Raw genomic sequence first — 15,546 nt, 5'->3', positions numbered from 1 at the left:
GGAGGGGAAGAAGTGATATTTCTAAATGACTGATGGAGGGGAGGTTCTGAGGTCACACAGAGCTTTATTTATTGAAGTTAGCCAAAACCACCATGAAGAGGCAGGGGGCGGGGGCGTGCAGGCGGGGGTGGGGGGACTTTCAGGCTGTTCACCGAAGCCCCAGAAGGCAGGACGAGAAGCAACGGATGGAAACGAACCCAAGAGAGAAGCAACTTGGAATTAAGACATTTTTCCTAACGTTGGGGACGCAAGAAACAGTGGAACTGCTTGCCACCAGAAGTTGTAGATGCTTCGTCACTGGAGGTATTTAAGAAGAGACTGGACAGCCAGTTGTGCAGAATGGTGCTTGAGCAGGGGGTTGGACTAAATGACCTCCAAGGTCCAATCCAATTCTGTTATTGTGCTGAATTTGTGGGTGCTCCATCACTGGAGGTTTTTAAGAAAAGACTGGGAAGCTACTGTTATAGGGGGTCTAGGGGCTTTGAGCCTCCTCCTCTTCTTCTTCTTCTTCCCCTTCCCCTTCCCCTTCAACAACAACAACAACAACTTCTTCTTCTTCTTCTTCTTCTCCTCCTCCTCCTCCTCTTCTTCTTCTTCTTCTTCTTCTTCTTCTTCTTCTTCTTCTTCTTCTTCTTCTTCTTCTTCTTCTTCTTCTTCTTCTTCTTCTTCTTCTTCTTCTTCTTCTTCTTCTTCTTCTTCTTCTTTTTCTTTTTCTTCTTCTTCAAACAGTGAGTTCTAATCTAGTTTTAGGCATGAAAGCCAACTGGGTGACTCTGGGCCAATTACCAGGAGACAGTGAGTTCTAGTCCCGCCTTAGGCATGAAAACCAGCTGGGTGACTTTGGGCCAATCACCAGGAGGTGGTGAGTTCTAGTTCCACCTTAGGCATGAAAGCAGACTCAGTGACTTTGGGCCAATCCCCAGGTGTCAGGGAGTTCTAGTCCCGCCTTAGGCATGAAAGCAGACTCAGTGACTTTGGGCCAATCCCCAGGAGACAGTAAGTTCTAGTCCCGCCTTAGGCATGAAAGCAGACTAGGTGACTTTGGGCCAATCACCAGGAGACAGTAAGTTCTAGTCCTGCCTTAGGCATGAAAGCAGGCTAGGTGACTTTGGGCCAATCACCAGGAGACAGTAAGTTCTAGTCCTGCCTTAGGCATGAAAGCAGGATAGGTGACTTTGGGCCAATCACCAGGAGACTGGGAGTTCTAGTCCTGCCTTAGGCATGAAAGCAGGCTAGGTGACTTTGGGCCAATCACCAGGAGACTGGGAGTTCTAGTCCCGCCTTAGGCATGAAAGCCATCTGGGTGTCACCCCAATAATGCTTCATTTATAGCATGATTGAATTTCAAAAAAAAAAAAGCAACAAGAGAAGGGAAACAACCAAGAAGAAAATGATTTAGGCTCAGAGTTCAGATTCCACCTTTTCGGTAAGGAACTAGGAAGTAGCTGAATTTTCTGTCTCTGCGGGAAAAGGGCGCCCCCTGCTGGATCTTTTTGTCCTGAAAGGAATTTCTTTCACTCTTGCCCCCCTTCGCCTCTCCCCCCCACCCCAATTTTTCTAGGAATGGAAGTCATCAAAATCCAACTATTTGGGGGTGTTTTGAAGAGGAATCCATGCGAGGCGCCCTGGTCTAACCCATCTTCTGCCTTGAACCCTGGATCATCTCGCTCATTCAACGGAGCTGGTTTTGCAACTATTTTTTTGTTTTTTGTTTTGCTTACTCACTTCACCGTCAGTAAGCGAGCGCCGCCATCACTAAGCAAGCCATTAGGTTCTCCGTGGACTGTTTTTCCAAAAATAATAATGGAAAGAAAAGCCGATTTGGGGGGGGGGAAACTGGCATCAAATGCAGTCGTGCTACTACAGGATGCTGAAAACCGCTTTTAATGTCACCAAGTCCTCCCGCTTATGACCATTTACGTTGATGCTGCCGAGTGAGAAATGTGTTAAATGAGCTTTGTCCCATGTTGCAAACTTTCTTGCCACGTTTTACAATGGCCGGCCGGGGAATTCTGGGAGTTGAAATCCACAGGCAGGTTCTTTTTTAATTATTATTTATAGAAAAGAGTGAAAATTTCAATGACTACTGTTGTGGTTGCCAGCAGAGTTGGACGGTGGGGAGGGCCAGTCCAGGAGTCTGGGGAGGGCTCGGATGAGGGTCCTGCATCCAGTGCAGAGATGGGGCCAAGATGGGAGCGGGGTGCTGACTCCAGAGCCTCCAGAATCTGACAGCAGCAAGGCAGAGGAACAGCGGGAGCCTGTTCCCAGTGCACGCATGCACAGAGCTGCCAGAAGGTAAGAACAGTTAAGACAAAAAGGGTGACTCGGGAATAAGGCTGGGAGATGATTGGCCCTTCCCATAAAACATAAAGGAGGAACAAAGGGATAGGAGCCTTTGCAGGAAGCAACTTTGTTCACTCTGTCCAGATTAAACCTTGAAGCTGTGTGGACTTTGTACTTCGGTTGGCTTTTTACAGTTAATTTGGCACTTTAGTTGTTGGCAGCAATTCAAAGGAGAGAAAGGTGGGTGCTTATCTCGAGAGGCTATGGGCTGGGAATGAACATAATTCCCAGCTGTTGAAATCAAAAGAGGGTTGTTTGAACTAAGCGTGTGCTTATTTACGGTCTCAGGAAGCCTTGGTCAGAACAGCTACTCTATATAAACCGTTGTGTTGTCTGGGTAGTTATTCAGTATTGAATAATCATCTCCATCATCGTAACAATAACATTCGTAACATTAGTAGTCATCATATAATAACCATAACGTCTCACCGTAACATTGACAATAAACATCTAGTGACAACATGCTTACTTATCCATTTAGTAAACCATTTTTACAAAATTAAGTCACTTTCTTGTATTTATTTATTTTTAAAATCTAACTTCTCTTTCTGCTCAATATTCCATGCGCATCTTCAAGCAACCAAGGTTGGAAAAAAAAACAGGCTGGACCACTCTATCCCAGGGGTCTCCAACTATTGTGGTCCGTCGGCGGACTGTGGAGATGGCAGTAGATGGTCAGTGGGGAGGAACAGGGGCCAGTCCTGGAGTCTGGGGAAGGCTCGGACGTGGGATCTGCATCCGACACAGAGATGGGGCCAAGGTCATCTGAGAGTTATGTGCCGACTCCGGAGCCTCCAGAATCTGACAGCAGCGAGGAAGAGGAACAGCGGGAGCCTGTTCCCAGTGCGTGCAGGCACAGAGCTGCCAGAAGGCAAGAACAGTTAAGACAAACGGGACAACTCGGGAGTACAGCTTGGAGGTGATTGCCATCCCAAAAAGACATAAAGGAGGAGCCAAGGGACAGGAGCCTTTGCAGGAAGCAACTTTGTTCGTACTGGTCGGTTTCACCCTGAAGCTCCGTGTTGAATTTGTGTTCCGTTTTGGCCTCGTATAACTAATTGGACATTTAGTCGTTGGGCAGCATATCAAGGAAGATAAAGGTGGGTGCTTATCAGCCTTATCCTGAAGGACTTTGGCAGACTTCCATGGGACTATTTAGAAACTGTTTCAGACTCATTATGGGCTGTGAAGGAGCAAAATTCACAGCTGTTGAAATAAAGAAAAAAAGGGTTTTGGGACTAACGTGTGTGTTTATTAGGGTCTTCACAAGCCTTGGTCAGAACACCAACTTTGGTCACTCGTGGACTTCAATTCCCAGAATTCCTCAGCTAGCATGGCTGGCGGGTGAGGGGGGGGGAAATTCTGGGAGTTTTGAAGTCCACAAGTCTTAAAGCGGCCAAGGTTGGAGACCCCTGCTCTATCCCCCAACGGAGATACGGACAAAAAATCAGGTTGCTGGTCCTCGTTGTTTAAGGTCTGGCAAAGGAGACGGATCCCCGGGTCCAGCTCATCTCCAAGATTCAGAAGGTCCAGGGAGGTTCTGGAACTGGAGGTGAGGGCAGCCCCCCCCCCCCTCCTATTGCAAGTCGGGGAGAGAAGAGCCCAGGTAAGTCCTCAGGTCGCTGAGGTTCGACCGGATGATCTTTGCTGGGATGGTTTCCTTGTTCAAGCGCTTGTAGGCCGCGTAACGGTGGCAACCTCCGAAGGAGTAGAAGTAATCCCCGCCTTCTCGGCCTTTGATCCAGAGCACGTCAATGGGGGGAACCCGGTCAGGCTCCTCCTGAAAACAAGAAAAAAGAAAGAAAGAAAGGAGGGAAGGAGATAAGGAGGGAGAAGATTAGCCCGAACGAGGGAATCACAGGATGGAAGAAATCCCCTTCTTCTCCACTGGCAGGTCTTATTTATTTTTATTTATTTATTTACTTTATGTGTCAATCGCTTAAGACATAATAGGTCTGAGTGTAAACATGAGTAAGAGTACGGGAAATAGGTACAAATAAATGGGGACAATAGGACAGGGACGGTAGGCACGATGGTGCACATACGCGCGCTCCTCACAGACCTCTTAGGAAAGGGTATTCTCTCCTTTCCTTCCTTCCTCCTGCTCCCTCCTTTCTTTTCTCTCCTCCCTCCATTCTTTTCTCTCCTTCCTTCCTTTGCCTTCCCTGTTCTCCTTCCTTCCCCCTTCCTTCCTTCCTCCCACTCACTCCCTTTTCTCTCCTTCTTTCCTTCCTCCCTTCCCTCCCTTTTTCCTTCCTTCCCCTTCCTTCCTTCCTCCCTTCCCTCCCCTTCCCTGTTTTCCTTCCTTCCTTCCTTCCTTCCTTCCTCCCTTCCCTCCCCTTCCCTCCCGTTTTCCTTCCTTCCCCCTTCCTTCCTTCCTCCCACTCACTCCCTTTTCTCTCCTTCCTTCCTCCCTTCCTTCCTTCCTTCCTCCCTCCCTCCCCTTCCCTGTCTTCTCCTTCCTTCCTTCCTTCCTTCCTTCCTCCCTCCCTCTCCTCCCTTCCTTCCTTCCCCCCTCCTTCCTTCCTCCCACTCACTTCCTTTTCTCCTTCCTCCCCCCTCCCTCCCTTCCTTCCCTTCCCTGTTCTCCTTCCTTCCTTCCTCCTTCCTTCTTTTATTTTTTATTTTATTCATTTATTTGATTTGTCAGTCGCTTACAAGATAATAGGTATAGGTATAAACATGAGTAAGAGTATGGGGACCAATGGGGACAACAAGACAGGGACGGCAGGCACCATGGTGCACTTACGCACGCTCCTCACCGACCTCTTAGGAATGGCTATTCTCTCCTTTCCTTCCTTCCTTCCTCCTGCTCCCTCCTTTCTTTTCTCTCCTCCCTCAACAGATTACAGAAACAACAGAGTTGGAAGGGACCTTAGAGGTCTTCTACTCCAACCCCCTGTTCAAGGAGGAGAACCCGGTTGAAGCTGGCCATCAACCCCGAGCTTGCCCATCCAAAGCTATAGATGCTTACATAAACATAACTATTATTTTTAAATAGATTGTGTGAACTCAGCCAAGGTTACTTACAATGAGAGCAACCTAGGTGGGATGCTTGCGTTGATCCTTAAAGGATTCGAACTCAACTAATTGCTTATTGTACCCTACGACTATTATTATTAAGTGTTGTAGCTGATGATTCTCAACTCTTGACGAATGTCTCTTTTCTTTTATGTGCACAGAGAGCATTTGCACCAAGACAGATTCCTTGTGTGTCCAATCGCGCTTGGCCCATAAAAAGAATTCTATTTTATTCTAACTAGGTAGGTGATCTGCTGGCCACTAGGGGGCAGCATCTCACCCACCTGAGCCAATTTTGAGAAGTCAAACAAGCCAGAGCAGGCTAGTCCTGGGATGGGACACCACCAGGAAATCTCAACTGTAAAGTTGTCTTCAAATTAACAACCGTTCGTTCAGCAACCGTTTAAAGCTACAATGACACTGAAAAATGTGACAACTGTTGCAACCTCCCACAGTTTAGCTACAGATTGATGTATGTATCTTTTCTTTTTATGTACACTGAGAGCATATGCACCAAGACAAATTCCTTGTGTGTCCAATCACACTTGGCCAATAAAGAATTCATTCATTCAGATACAGATACAGAGTTGGAAGGGACCTTGCAGGTCATCTAGTCCAACCCCCTGCCCAAGCAGGAGACCCTGCACAGTTTCTGTCAGAGGGCAGCCCAGTCTCTTCTTGAAAGCCTCCAGGGATGAAGTTCCCACAACTTTTTTTTTTTTTATTTGTCAGTTGCTTACAAGATAATAGGTATAAGTAAAAACATAGTTATGAATACATGGATACATCTAAGAAAAATAAAAATATATATAAAATAAACAATAGGACAGGGACGGTAGGCAGGTTGGTACGCTTATGCACACCCCCTACAGACCTCTTAGGAAAGGGGTGAGGTCAATAGTAGACAGTCCAAGGTTAAAGTTTTGGGGGTTTGGGGAAGAAACCACACAGTCAGGTAGAGTATTCCAGACACTGACCCCTCGGTTGCTCAAGTCATATTTCCTGCAATCAAGTTTGGTGCAATTGAGTTTGTATCTATTGTTTGCTCTTGTGTTGTTATGGTTGAAGCTGAAGTATTCATTGACAGGTAGGACATTGCAATGTATGATTTTATATACTATACTTAGATCGGACCGAAGGCGGTGTAGTTCTAGGTTTTCTAGGTCTAGAATTTCGAGTCTGGTGGCATAAGGTATTCTGCAACGAGTAGAGGAGTGGAGAACTCTTCTTGTGAAATATTTCTGGACTTTCTCAGCTGTGTTAATATCAGATACGTAATGTGGGTTCCAGATTGATGAGCTGTATTCAAGTATAGGTCTAGCAAATGTTTTGTATGCTCTAGTTAGTAATGTGATATTACAGAGAAAAAGCGATGTAGGATTAGTTTTAACAACTCTTAATGCCTTTTTGGCTACGTAGTTACAGTGGGCTCTAGCACTTAGATCATTAAAGATGAGAACTCCAAGGTCCTTGACAGAGTTTGGATCATCAACAAGGTCTTGACTATTCAGCCTGTATTTTATTTTCTGATATTTTTTTGCCAATATGTAGGACAGAGCAATTCCAAGGGCAACTTCTGTTCCATGGGTTGATTGTTCTCACTGTCAGAAAGTTTCTCCTTATTTCCAGGTTAAATCTCTCCTTGTTCAGTTTCCATCCATTATTCCTTGTCTGGCCTTCAGGTGCTTTGGAAAATAGCTTGATCCCCTCCTCCTCTTTGGGGCAGCCCCTCAACTATTGGAACACTTGCTATCCTGTCTCCCCTGGTCCTTCTCTTCACCAGACTAGCCAGGCCCAGTTCCTGCAACTGTTCATTGTATATTTTAGCCTCCAGTCCCCTAATCTTCTTTATTGCTCTTCTCTGCACTTTTTCTAGAGTCTCAACATCTTTTTTATACTCTGGTGACCCAAACTAGATAAAGTACTCTAGGTGTGGCCTTACTAAGGCTTTATAGAGTGGTATTAGTACCTCCCTTGATCTCGATTGTATCCCTCTGTTAATGCAATTTAGGATTGCATTGGCTTTTTTGGTTGCTGCTGCACACTGCTGGCTCATATTTAGCCGGTTGTCCACTAAGACTCCAAGATCCCTCTCCCAGTTCCTGCTGTTGAGCCTGGTTTCACCCAATCTATATGTGTCCTTTGGGTTTTTCTTGCCTAAGTGTAGGACTTTACTTTTCTCTACATTGAATTTCATTTTATTGGATATGGCCCAGGGTTCTAGTCTGTCAAGATCCATCTGGATCTTGAGCTTATCTTCTTGGGTGTTAACTATTCCTGCCAGCTTAGTATCATCTGCAAATTTGGTAAATTCCCCTTCTATTCCCTCATCTAAGCAGAATAGAATAGAATAATAGAATATAATAGAATAACAGAGTTGGAAGGGAATATGGAGGTCTTCTAGTACAACCCCCTGGCTAGACAGGAAAGTACGTCTATATATAGACTAGTTCTATACCTGTGCTTTGCTATGGGCTTAGTTTTTGGGGAGGAAAATAAGGAGAAAAAATTCTGCCTCTACCTACCAGCATCCATCGGTATTCATCTGGCTAGCGTCCTGTCAGCGTGTGAGAGAGTGGAGGGCTGTTTGGAAACTGAAAGAGTATTTGCTGTGTGAGCAAGGAGACAGCAAGGAGCCTGGGCATGGCTTAGCTCAACTGTTCTGTACTAAAGCTGCTTGGTGCTCTGAAACTGAAAGTGAAACTCCTCTCCTCTGCTTGGGTTTTGCTGTTTGGAAGAGATTTCTTTTCAGGTGGGGAGGGAGAGTAGAACTCCTTAGCATCAGAGTAAATAATAATAATAATAATAATAATAATAATAATAATAATAATAATAGTAATAGTAATAATAATAATAATAATATACGAAATACTAATGCTCTGGTGGTCATTTCGAAAAATCCTTTCTTAGTGAGCACCTGGAAGCCAAGAGGAACATAGGTGCCAAATTTTAAGTTTGTAGGTTTGATGGTTCTGGAGATTTTGTGATTATGTGTGAGAGGCATTTCACTTTTATACATATAGATTTGGTAAATTCCCCTTCTATTCCCTAGAATATAATAGGAATAGGAATAGAATAGAATAAAGGATAGGATAGAATAGAATAGAATGAGGAGAGGAACGGAGAGGAGAGGAGAGAATAAAATAAATATTGGATGAAGAATAGAATAGAATAGAATAGAATAGAATAGAATAGAATAGAATAGAATAGAATAGAATAGAATAGAATAACAGACTCGGAAGGGACTTTGGAGGTCTTCTAGTCCAACCCCCTGCTTTGGCAGGAAAGTAATTTTATATATCAATTTAATAAAATAGAAAACAAACCCTTTTCCGAAGCCCAACCTGCCGGTGGCCCCCCTCGCTCACTACCTGGGCGTCCCGGCGGTGGACGATCCAATTTACCCGCCCCGTAGAAGAGAAACCCGAGTCACTCACGTCCTGACCCGACCCAGAGTCGTGGGAACCGCCGGCCCTACCTGGATGGTCTTCATGAGACTTTCCACTTTCCGCTCGTCCAGCACCGGCGGGATGGGCCTGATGATGACCCGCAGGGGCACGTCGTGGACCTCGGAGACGTTGTCGGAATGGATGCTCCTCCCGCCGCCTTCGCTTTGCATGGCGAGCCAGCTCCGCCGCGGCCCGCGATCACCGCTTGGTGCCCTTTCCCACCACCTCCACGCCACTCGCGCCGCTCCTCGCATCCAGCACCGCCTATTATAGAGGCACCTGGGGAAAAAGCGTGAGCGGAACGTACCACTCCAGGTGACCTGGGGGGGGGGGAGTCGAGACTGATGACCTTCCCCCCTTTTCTCGAGCGTTTCCCCAGCGCCTTCCGAGGACCCCGTTTCCGATGCGAGGACCCCCCACCCGGATCGAGCCCGGAGCGCCGCGGATGGAGCCGGTGGGTTGGAAGGGGACGTCTGCACGCGCGGAACAAGCTGGTTGCCCCCTCCTCCACCCCACCCCCCCGCTCCCCAGCTCGGCCTCCGAATGGAAGGAGCCGTTGGCGTGTCACAGGCGCACGTGTGCAACGCCTTTCCTGGGCCGGGCTTCCCGGAGCTTGTTTTGCTGAGTCAGGCAGAGGCAGCGGAAAAGGCGCTGGGGAGGGAGCGCTTATGTCGTTCTAGTAGGTTGTTATAAACTGCCAAGTCACTTAGATGATGAGAAAGAGGGGGAGTGAAAGAAGAGGAAGAGAAAGAAAACATGAGAGAAAGAAAAGAGAAAAAGAGAAAGAAAAAGGAAAGAGAGAAAGAGAGAGACAAAGAAAAGAGAAAAAGAAGGAAAAGGAAAGAGTGTGAGAGAGAGACAAAGAAGAGAGAAAGAGAGAGAAAGAAAAGAAAGAAAAAGGAGAAAAGAGAAAGAAAGAAAGGAAAAGGAAAAAGAGAGGGAAAAGAGAAAGAAAGAGAAAGTGAAAGAAAGGAGAGAAAGAAAAGAGAGAAAGAAAGAAAAAAGAAAAGAGAGAGAGACAAAGAAAAGAGAAAGAAAGAAGGAAAAGGAAAGAGTGAGAGAAAGAGAGACAAAGAAGCGAGAAAGAGAAAGAAAGAAAAGGAAAGAGAGAAAAGAAAGAAAAAGGAAAGAGAGAAGAGAAAGAAAGAAAGGAAAAGGAAAGAGAGAGGGAAAAGAGAGAGAGAAAGAAAAGAGAAAGAAAGAGAAAGGAGAGAGAGAAAGAAAAGAGAAAGAAAGAAAAAAGAAAGGAAAAGAGAGAGACAAAGAAAAGAGAAAGGGAAAGAATGAGAGAAAAGAAAAAGATAGACAAAGAGCGAAAGAGAAAGAAAAGGAAAGAGAGAGAAAGAAAAAGGAAAGAGAGAAAGAAAGAAAAAAGGGAAAGAAAGATAGAGGAAAAGAGAAAGAAAAAAGGAGAAAAGAGAAAGCGAGTGAGAGAAAGAAAGAAAAAGAAAAAGTGAGAAGTAAGAAAAGCGAAGGAAGGGGAGACGGTGAGAAAAAAGAAGAGATGGAGGGAGGGAGTGGAAGAGAAAGAAAGGAAAGAAAGGAGGGAGGGACAGGAGGAAGGAAGAAAATGCTGCCTAGCTCCCAGCAACTCTGGGTTGCTTTGCTAATTGTAACATGTTCACTTCATTCCCTGAACCAAACCGAGTGTGTTTGTGTGTCTTTGTAATTTTGGGCGTGATTATTCACATTTCCAAAGCAGATCATTTTAAAACTTGGACAAAGTATTTTTTTTTCTTGTTCTTCTGAGCCCCTTAAGGTCCTATTTTTTTCCTCTTTTTATTACTTTACTAGATGACAATTTGTCTTTCCTGCCCTCAACCGTAGAAGGTGCGCAGTGTTCTGAACGTCCCTGAACACACTTGCAGGTGTTCCGAAAGACACCAAACCCTCAGAGAAAGGAGTCGTGAACCCTATAAATTCGTCACTTGTGGAATGTTTGGTCAACTCTCACCTGAAATCAGCAGATCTTCAAGTTGGGTCACTTGCTTTCTAAATATCAGGTCTCTGATAAAAATGAAATGTAGGTTTCATTGGTTCTTGCTTGCACCCTATGAAAAGTATCAGCGAAGGGAGAAAGTCAGTTTGGTGTGGTGGGGAAAGTGCTGGCCTAGAAACAAGGAGACGGTGAGTTCTAGTCCTGCCTTAGGCATGAAAGCCAACTGGGTGACTTTGGGCCAATCACCAGGAGACGGTGAGTTCTAGTCCTGCCTTAGGCATGAAAGCCAGTTGGTGACTTTGGGCCCATCACCAGGAGACTGTGAGTTCTAGTCCTGCCTTTGGCATGAAAGCCAGCTGGGTGACTTTGGGCCAATCACCAGGAGACAGTGAGTTCTAGTCCCGCCTTTGGCATGAAAGCCAATTCAGTGACTTTGGGCCAATCACCAGGAGACAGTGAGTTCTAGTCCCGCCTTAGGCATGAAAGCCAACTGGGTGACTTTGGGCCAATCACCAGGAGACTGTGAGTTCTAGTCCTGCCTTAGGCATGAAAGCCACTGGGTGACTTTGGGCCAATCAACAGGAGACTGGGAGTTCTAGTCCCACCTTAGGCATGAAAGCCAGCTGGGTGACTTTGGGCCAATCACCAGGAGACAGTGAGTTCTAGTCCCGCCTTAGGCATGAAAGCCAGCTGGGTGACTTTGGGCCAATCACCAGGAGACGGTGAGTTCTAGTCCCGCCTTAGGCATGAAAGCCGACTGGGTGACTTTGGCCCAATCACTGGATGGTGAGTATGCCATAGGCATACAGGTTGTGAGTTCTAATCCCACCTTAGGTAGGCCCTTGCCTGGAGAAGTTGCTCCACCACTGGAGGTTTTCTTTTTAAAGAGGAGATTGGACAACCGTGTGCAAGAATGTTGTAGGGTCTCCTGCCTGAGCAATGGGGCTGGATTGGAGGACCTTTAAGGTCCCTTCCATCCCTATGATTTTATGTTCCTCAGACGTGGCTGGTCGCTCCCACAATTTCCCTGCCACGTTTCCTCCCCGCCTTCTTGCTACCCAGCCAGTTTATTGCAAAACAGTTCCTCGTTCTTAACTCCTTGAGTTGAGAGCCCCACCTGACTGTTGCAAAGGCTTACAAATCCATTTCCTTGATGAACAGCAATCCCTTAAGAGGACACAACACACACACACACTTGTGTATATACACTGTGCACACTCTGTTGCGGGAAGTCGGTATTATTGAACCCAGCCCGTATTGATTGAAGCATTAAAGGAGCTAACCGGAAAGGCTGTTTGTGGTTGGAGACTGAAGACGGCACACTGGACAGGCTCAGGAAGAGGAGGAGGAGGAGGAAGACCAAAATGCCATAAGGCTAGTCCTCGACATACGACAGTTCGTTTCGTGTCTGTTCAATGTCGCTGGAAATAAGTGACCCGGTCCTCGCACTTACAGCCTGTTCTGACCTAGGCTTCTTCCCAAGATCACGAAGCCGAACTCCTCGTCCCGATAAAATCCCTTTTTATTTAGATTACAGGGAATTCCTCTCCAGCAAAGTCCCGGCAAACAGCCTTTCAAGAGAGTTCACAACTACAGATCTTGATCAGGCTGGGAGAGTTGCCAGGCCGATAGCTTCGAAACGCCACGCTGTAGCAACAATGACTTGGCAAGGAGTCAGGCACAGATCTTCACCCTCATGAATTGAACGAATTGTCCCCTGCAAAGCCCCCCTCCCCTTTCGCTCCTCTTTTATTCCCTTTGGGAGGGGCCATTTCACCGTCCACCTGAGCCTTTACTCCCGAGTCGACCCTTGTTCCTTAGCTGTTCCCTTCATCTGGCAGCTCTGTGCATGAGCACACTGGGAACAGGCTCCAGCTGTTGTTCTTCCCCACTGATCTCCGTCTCCAAAGGCAGCTGATAACTGTCAGAGGGTCCTGGCCCCATCTATGTGTCCGACGCAGAGCCTTCCCCAGACTCCAGGACTGACCCAGGTTCCTCCCCAACCTCCTCACTGTCCGCTGGCCACTAGTGGACCACAACACTACCGTAGCAGCATCCACATGGTCATTTAAACAAAATCTGGTCACTGGAAGGGCAATCGGCGTATTTTTATGACGGTCGCAGCGTCCTGGAGTCACAGGGTTCCGCCTTTGTGACCTTCTCACTTAACAGCCACATTACAAACTTAATAACTGCAATGATTCGCTTAACAACTGTGGAACAAAAGGTCGTCAAATGAGACAAAATTCACTCAATAAACGTTTTCCTTCCTCACAAAAATGTTGGTCGTAAGTCGAGGACTACCTGTATCCCCCGGGGTTGGTCTAAGAAAGCATCACAACTGCCTTTGCCTCTTCCAGTAATGCAGGTTAGTCCTTGACGTATGACCACAATGGAGCCCAACATTTCAGTTGTTAAGCAAGACAGTTGTGAAGCAAGCTGTTGCGCCATTTTACAACTTTTTTTTTCTTTTGGCTACAGTTGTTAAGCAAATCACTCTCGTCGTTAAATGAATCATGGGGTGGTTAAAGCAAATCTAGCTCCCCTCCTTGGCTTTTTCTTGTCAGAAGAAACAAAACCTACATTATGACCGTTTTTTTCTCACTTACGACCATTGCATTTGCGACTTCCCAGCCAGCCAAAGCCAACTGGGGGAAGGGGGGGGAAACAGAATTTGTTTAATGACCACGTGACTCGCTTAAGGACGGCAGGGATTCCGTTAATCACGGCAAAATAAGGTTTTACGATTGTGTGGGGCTCGTTTAAGAACCGCCTCGCTTAGCAATGGAAATTCTGCTCTTGACTGCGGATGTAAATCGGAGACTTATCTCTAAAGGGAATTGTAAGAAGGGAATTGTAAGAAGGGGCTTGTCTGAAATGGGGCAGGGTCTCCTGCTTGAGTGGGGGCCTGGACTAGAAGACCTCCAAGGTCCCTTCCAGCTCAACCCTGATGGATTGCTATAGCATCGAACAGCGTTTCTCAACCTTGCCAGCTAAAGCCGCGTGGACTTCAAGTCCCAGAATTCCCCAGCCGGCAATGGGGTCAAAGGTGGGGTAAAACATCTCTCTCTGGGCTGGAAGAGATGAGATTGTGTTGAAAGGGTCAAAAAAGGACTTTCCTCTTTTGGCATTTCTAACTTGGAGCAAGTGGTTAGGATGGAACACCACCAGGAGATGCCACAGGCAGAATCTTAATTTAAAAAACAACAACAACTCCAACCTCTCCACAAGGTGGCAGTAGTAAACCACTTCTACATAGCTGAATGCTGTGTATAGCTATACCCAGGAAGTCACCAAGGAAGGATCAAGCTATAATGGCACCTGGAGAGGTTTTGGCAGAGGGGGTGGTGGTGAAAAGACAATGCCAAAGGCAGGGGTGGGATTCTACCAGTTTGCGCCTATTCGCTAGAACCGGTTGTTAGCATTCTAAGCAGTTCGGAGAACCGGTTGTTAGAAGAAATTACAGGGCTAATCCTGTAAGGAAGGCAGGAAGGAAACATTCTGGTGTTGCTTACAGAAACTGCCTCTCCATTAACTCTTATTACATTCTTGGCAGGACTAGACTTCCTGTCTCAGGGACTTCTCTGGAGTTTTTTTCCCCTCCTTTGCTGGTACTTTGCTTGTGTGGAGTGACCATTTAAAGTTACAATGGCACTGAAAAAAGTGGCTTATGACCATTTTTCACACTTACGACTGTTGCAGCATCCCCACAGTCACGAGAGGCCAGGTGAGGAGATGCGTGCCTCGATGTGAGTGATATGGAATTGGCCACACCCAGCCAATCACATGACCACCAAGCCATGTCCACCCAGTCACATGACCACCTAAGCCACGCCCACAGAACCGGTTGTTAAAAATTTGAATCCCACCCCTGGCCAAAGGTATCCGTTGGATAAGAGACAGCATGGCTCACAGCAGCAAAATGGACCAGGCAAGAGAATCCAAAGAGACCTTCCTTAGCTTAATAGGCATGGAAGGGACATTTGAGGTCTTCTAGTCCAGCCTACTGCTCAAGCAGTCTTCCCTATACCAATGGTGGCTAACCTTTTGGGGCTCCTGTGCCAAAAATCGCACTCGGGTACCAGCACCCAGAAGGCAATGTGCGCTCCCCCCACGCCCCCTACACATGCGCACATAATCCACACACACACACGCTACCCCTCTTACCTGCACTGTGCCTCACAGCTGATTTTCGGCCGGACTTCCGGTATTTTCGGAAAAACAGGAAGTGATGAAACGGGCCAAATTTTCATCCCGCAAAGACTCCAGAAGCCTGCAGGAGCCTTCCTCAAGCCTTTGGGAGGCCGAAAAAAGCCGCAAACAGGCCGAAAATCAGCTATAAGGCACGCGGATGCCCAGACAGTTAAGTTTGCCTGCAGCTCACATGCCGGCACAAATGGCTCTGCGTGCCACCTGTGCCATGCATGCCGTAGGTTCGCCATCATAGCCCTATTCCATCTCAGACAAGGGACTGTCCAGTCTCTTCTTAAAAGCCTGCAGTGTTGGAGCATCCAGAACTTCTGGTGGCAAGCAGTTCCACTGGTTAATTGTCCTCAGAGTCAGGAAGTTTTTTCTTAGTTCTAGGTTGCTTCTCTGCCTGATTAGTTTCCATCCGTTGGTTCATATTAGTATGGAAAAAAAGCAAAAAGTTGTGACTTGGAAGTTTTATTTTACTGCCACAGAGAGAGTCCGTGTTTCTTTTTCTCTACTTTTTCCTACCTTTCCCCACTTCCCTTTCCTCTTTCCCCTCCTTCCTTAATGTTGCTCGATTTACTTTTATATTTTGTATTTTAT

At 46.6% G+C, this 15,546-nt stretch overlaps 1 protein-coding gene across 2 annotated transcripts in view; it reads right to left on the bottom strand.

The window, feature by feature from the left end:
- Positions 1-9,392, bottom strand: part of SRXN1 (sulfiredoxin 1) — a 126,158-nt gene extending 116,766 nt beyond the window's left edge. Inside the window, exons 1-2 of one of the 2 annotated variants that reach the window (XR_015742660.1) lie at positions 8,843-9,336; positions 3,754-4,123 (exon numbers count right to left, since the gene is read on the bottom strand). Coding sequence is in view for 1 of the 2 variants with exons in the window: in XM_026721268.2 (XP_026577053.1) it covers positions 3,920-4,123; positions 8,843-9,067 (429 nt within the window). In the remaining variant the exon portion in view is untranslated. Of the gene's footprint in view, positions 1-3,573; positions 4,124-8,842 lie in introns of those variants that run through there. The other variant, XM_026721268.2, reaches the window with a different exon arrangement.
- Between the last annotated feature and the right edge of the window lie 6,154 nt (positions 9,393-15,546).

Source organism: Pseudonaja textilis, chromosome 3, assembly GCF_049901715.1.
Source record: "Pseudonaja textilis isolate UNSWEBS1 chromosome 3, rPseTex1.2, whole genome shotgun sequence".
Lineage (NCBI taxonomy): Eukaryota > Metazoa > Chordata > Lepidosauria > Squamata > Elapidae > Pseudonaja > Pseudonaja textilis.
The sequence above is the reverse complement of the archived record's forward strand: the minus strand, read 5'-3'. Positions and strand labels throughout refer to the sequence as shown.